General features: G+C 44.4%; 1 protein-coding gene across 1 annotated transcript in view; it reads left to right on the top strand.

The window, feature by feature from the left end:
- Positions 1-3,949: 3,949 nt before the first annotated feature.
- The window catches only part of PTRF (polymerase I and transcript release factor), a 17,221-nt gene continuing 15,494 nt past the window's right edge, over positions 3,950-5,676 (top strand). Inside the window, exon 1 of the mRNA XM_009694794.1 lies at positions 3,950-4,547. Coding sequence (XP_009693096.1) covers positions 4,128-4,547 — 420 coding nt within the window. The 5' untranslated portion in view covers positions 3,950-4,127. The remainder of the gene's footprint in view (positions 4,548-5,676) is intronic.

The raw sequence follows: 5,676 nt of genomic DNA, 5'->3' as shown, positions 1-5,676 counted from the left end.
GCCCGGCCGGGGCTACCCCCCCCATCCCGGGCCACCTCCCTGGACCGAGCAGCTGGGCCGAGCCCTGAACCCGGCACCTTGGCACAGCTGGGTGCACCAGCCTCGCACGCCTCAGCCTCGCTGCCTTCTTACTTCAGCTGGCCGAAATAAAGGTTTGCTTATCGAAGTCAGTAGAATTACGGGACATGAAAGAGCAAAAAATAGCTTCTCGGAGTTAAATCCAAGTGTTGTACAAGCGCATGTCAATGGAAGCAATTCCCTCCAGCAGCCCAAAGGCTAACCCATGGGTATAGCTGTTCATAACACAGAAATCCAATTAAATACAAGAAACATCCGTGCCTATCAGGGGTGTTCTGCATGAGACTGTTAATGGAAACATGGCTCATTGGGAAGGAAGCCAAAAATCACAGTTAAGTTAAAATACACTAAACTGCCCAGTACTTCTACTTACTAACCATCTGTTTGAGTAAATGTCTTGATAAGATTAAGAAAGGAGCTTTTGCAATAACAAAAATATGATTTAACCACAGATCCTTTTTCACACGGTTGTCTGTTTTGAAAGCCCTTCGTGGTGCACAGCAAAGCAGAGGTGTGATGCCTCCAGGATTTGGGCAGGCACTTGCCTCTTTTGCAGTAGAGGATCCTAGTTACTACTGTTTGCTTATTTGTAACGCTCTGACAGAGGTGCACCAGTGTGGGTGCGGGTGGCACTCAAGCTTGGAAGAACAAACCCCAGGTACTGCTCCTAAGAGCTCGTATGAGACAAAAGACCACCTGCAGGTATGTAAGGAAAAAACATCGCACAGATCAGCGTGGTGGGCTGCAGTCATGGCGAACAACACCCTAGGCCAGCAGACTCTGGTGGTGTTAGTGAGACTAGTGGTGCTGCCTGATGGAAATGACAGTAGTAGGGCTGCTAACACTCAGTTTTTGCTTTTATTTCAATATTTGACATCTCTCAAATTGATTATGAAAAAGTAAGCAAGTTAGAAGTTGAATAACATTTGTCTTAATTTGTCACGAAATGAGTTTGGTGCCTGTGAAATGCATTGCATTGGCAGCAGCTTGTAAAGCTGAATTCTCCTCATTTGTCGGATGCATCTAACAGTGCAGAAAGTTGCAGACATACTGCATGTTTCCTCCCCTGTACTTATCCCCAGGACCCTGGAAAACAGAGGATAGTTTTCTTTCTTTTTCTCTGTCCAGTCCATGTCCTCTGTACTTAAGCTACAGATGAAGGGACAAATTGTGTCAACTGCACGTGGTGAAATTTAACAGAGAGTCTGTGTGCTGCAAGCCAAGGCCATTCTTTATTTCTGACAGGCCCTAAGCGGCCGTATCTTGCTATTTAAGAAGTTAGTGAGCCGAGCCATTTCCTATAGTCACAGGAACTTCCACAGACTGATGTGGAAGCAGATGCTGTTCGTTGTAGTCCTTTGTTGTCCTGCATACATCTGACAGTTTTTCTCTGAAGCTGAAATATGCTAGTTTTTGTTTGGACTGTCTGTTCCATGTCTATATAACAAATTCAGTAGCGGTGCTATAAAATTGCCGGGATGTTGGAATGATCAGTAGTATCTAAGGCATAGTGCAAGCATGGAGGAGCTGAAGACGAACCTGTATCTACCATGCAACAAGAGCAGCAAGAAATTATTTGCACTAGAAGAGACTGAGTCAGATTTCACTGTCCTGTGCGCTCAAGTCGGTGTGAAGGCTCCAAAGGCGAGGCTGCAGTTTGCCACCTATTGGCTTTTCCTGGTATGTCTCCAGGGTAGAAAATGGCTGAAATGGAGTTAGTCCTAACATAGAAAATTACTCATTGCATTTTAGCGTGGGGTGTGATTGCTGCGTGCACAGCAAGCACTGAGTGTTGCACTTCATCTCTTCTACTGACTATGAAGAACGAATATAAAGTCCTGTTCTGTAGTTTTATCTGATTCTGTCTAGATTGACCTACTCAGTCTTTTTTTTTTTTTTTTAATTATTCCCAAATGAAGAAACGAAGGCACAGAGGTTTAATTGAAGTCACACATGGAATAGATGGCAGACCTAGAAGGAGAGCAGTGCTCTGCTTGCATCCTGTCCTGTACATGAAACTTCACAGCAGATACCTGTGGAAATGCACCCTGAAGCAGATACCCCCAGTGAGAAACAACTGCAGATCCTCAACACTATCTGGCTTGAGTGAGGATTTTTTTCATGGAACTGACTCATCATCATCAAACACTGGAAATAAATGCTTAGGGAAAAGGTCCCTCCAGGAAAAAACAGGGTATTGAAAAGCAACCTATTTTTAATACATGACGTAATACCTATTGTGGAAGCCACACAGCACAATTTACTGATGCACAGTGAAACCAAATCTAGATCAATGGTGCAGTGTGGGTACAGCAGCAGTAAAAAGCGAGCTGTCACATGGTAGAGAACACAGGGCCACAGAAAGTGCTGACTGTCATGAGCATTCATCATTAAGCAACATTCCTGTACATCTGTTTGTGTGTGGTGGGTTTCCCAGCTTGTATGCTTGAAATTAAGCATTTCTTCCAGCACTGCCTTGAGGTAGGCTGTGAACCTGGAGAAACCAAGTGTTGTAGAGCATTCATTTTATTTGCCATCCTGTGGCAAATTGCAAGGGCAGGCTTGACCCTGGCAGGAGGCAGGATGTGCTGACTATGAATTGCTTGTTGTCAAAGCTACAGGACAAGAGGGAAACTGCAGCCTTCCCAGTTTGCCCACAGCCCTTCAGCCAGGCCTGGAAGGGCTTTGGGCTGCCCAGGCCAGCAGAGGCTTCACAGCAGGTCTGTCTGTGGGAGCTTGATTACCTTTGGCTGAGCCAACACGAGCGACAGTGAAGAGGGTCTCACCCATGGTTGCTCTCAAGATCTGAATTTTCCTTCTTCACATTCCTGTGCTTGGTCCTGCTGGGTTGTTGTAGATGGTCTTTGGTAGCACCTCCCGAGTGTCTTCTAAGGCTATAAGCTGATGATGGCTCCACGAGGTGTAAACTTCTGCCAACACTATATAACACCCTATGGATTGCTTTGTGTCAATACTGAGGTTAAAAGTTAGCACGATAAGGATTATTTCTTCCCTGTGTTTTCCAAAGCAATACGTACTCTGTGAAGTTCTGAAACAATTAGTATTTTCTTTACCAATAAACCCTTATGTAATACAATATGTTTGGGCATTGCTTACAAGTACGTGTTTGCGTGGCATATGCTGAAGCATGTCCCTCATTTAAAAGTCTAGTGACTAGATTTGTCGATGGATACAGGATTGCAGAGCTGTGATAGCTGCTTTTAGCTGAGAGTAGCCAGCTGCTTCACTTCAGGATTGAATTCTACTTCTTCTTTCTGTGTTACATCTGCATAGAGATGTCGTGCACACTGTATATATCATGTGTACGCCTGTTGTGTACATTCACATACATGGGAGCGTGCATTTTTATGATCCAGAATTTACGTGCTGTAACTACTGAATTCAAATTGTAGCATTGCTTTATGGTATTGAAAATCAGGCTTTTGTAGTCCTGGAAAAAAAATCCCTAACTATTGGCAAAAGATCTGAATTTTCCAGCTGAACTTCACCATGTGCAGCTGTTAAAACCAGCCTTCCTTTAATGTATACAGCTGTGCCCAGATGGGCTTGCTTTCTTTCCAGCAGCTTCCTGAGCCATTTACTCAAGGTTTTTTGTTTTTTTCCTCTCATTACTTGTAGTGCTTTTAGACTTATGGTCAAGAAGAGGCGATTGTAGTTTCAGAGCTTTGCATTCCTCGCTGAGCCGTGCCTGTGTTTGCATGCAAAGCCATCGCCTCCCCTCCAACTATTTTAATCATTTCAGAAAGGGTGGGTCATCAGGCATTTGGCAGCGGGCTCCTTTTATATAGCTGAGGTGGAGTCAGCCAATGACCTGCAAGCCTGGAAAATTTTGCAGGGCAGTTTCACTGGACGGCTTTGCAGAGCTGTGCCATTTGAATTTCAGCACAGACATCCACACACTGTGCTCTCCATTTCTGGCGTGTCTCCCAGCGCAGAGTTTAGCTGAGGCTTGGGTTTAGTTTTCCCTCCTCTCTCTCCCTGCAGTGACAGCTTCTCCGGGCTCTGCTAGCCAGGACTCCCAAGCGATCATGGAGGATACTACTTTGCAAATTATCGAACCACCAACTGCTTCTGAGGCCTCAGAGGAGCAAGCGCCTGAGGAACCCATCAAATCAGACCAGATCAATGGTGTGATGGTGCTGACCCTTCTGGACAAGATCATTGGAGCAGTGGATCAGATCCAGCTGACCCAAACACAGCTGGAGGAGAGACAGCAAGAGATGGATAGCGCAGTGACTAGCATCCAGGGAGAATTAACCAAGCTGACCAAGGCACACACCACCACCAGCAACACTGTGAACAAGATGCTGGAAAAAGTGCGCAAGGTGAGCGTCAATGTGAAAACCGTTCGGCAGAACCTGGAAAAGCAAGCTGGGCAGATAAAGAAGCTAGAGGCCAACGAAGCGGAGCTCCTGAAACGCAGAAACTTCAAAGTCATGATCTACCAGGTAAGGAGTTATTTCACCACTTCTTTATGTCCTGTTAGTGGGTGTTTTCTTTGCTAAAGGTTCTGTCACACTGCATGGTCGGTCCGTTACTCTCCCAAACTGCCCTGACTGTCTGGCAGTCCAAACTGAGGCGGGTCCAAAGTAGCTCCCTCATTCATGATTTAACATTGTCTATATGTTCTAAGACAAGGTTTGATAGAGTTGCTACATTTAACAGGAATTTTAATGAAGATAGTGAGAACGGCCCTAAGTGCTTGTTGCAATGCACCAAAAGTATCAAAATAACCTGATTTTACTGCTTAGCTAAAAAAAGAACAAGAATGCACTAGATTCTGCAAGGGGGTATTGTAAATCCGTCTGCCAGCGTCTTTCCTACTGAGAGACAACATGTGTATTGCTACGTGGAGAGTGATAGTGTTTCAGATTTGTGACATGCATCTGATAACAACAAGAGACAGTAACCTCAGCATCGGGGTTAATCTCACTTACTAGGACAGATAGAGATATTAGAGAAAATACAGAACAGCTCCTTGAGCTCATTAGCACTTCGCTCTGCCTTTGCCGTTGTGCTTGTACAGATTTCCACGTTCTTTTTTCTGCAACCTGCGAGTCTTGAATCTTCCAGTTGTCTGGTTTCAGTAACAGCTTTAGTTTGCTTGATGTTCAACCCCTACGCTAAGCATTGGGTTTTTCCTTTAATATTAAACAAGAAAAACGAGAGAGTTATGTTTCTGTCAGTTTTCCTGTCTGGAGTTGGCCTTCCTTATCAGAGCAAACTGTTATATAGGGCCATGGCTATTTTCACAAGAAAAGTGAGTGAAATAGTTAATGATTCAGTTAGAAGCCTCTGGGTTAATAATAGAAAGCGTCAGGGACAAATAGAGAAGCATCTAGTGCTGATCACAGGAAGAGAGAGAAGAAAAACAGAAAAAAAGAGAAAATGCTTCTTACTATAAGGTTTGAAGGGAAAGCTGATCATAATAGGCTCAGGAATCTAACAAGTATGGGGGCCCGTGTAACTCTCTGATTCAGAGCTTAAGCATTTGTAGTTTTATCATGCCTGAAACGCTGAAATACTCGAGCCTATTCAGATCATATGGGCAACCTAACCAGTTATATATTTTTTTTT

This window comes from Cariama cristata, unplaced genomic scaffold (genome assembly GCF_000690535.1).
Source record: "Cariama cristata isolate BGI_N322 unplaced genomic scaffold, ASM69053v1 scaffold26022, whole genome shotgun sequence".
NCBI classification, from domain to species: Eukaryota; Metazoa; Chordata; class Aves; order Cariamiformes; family Cariamidae; genus Cariama; species Cariama cristata.
This window is presented reverse-complemented; position numbering and strand designations above follow the sequence as displayed.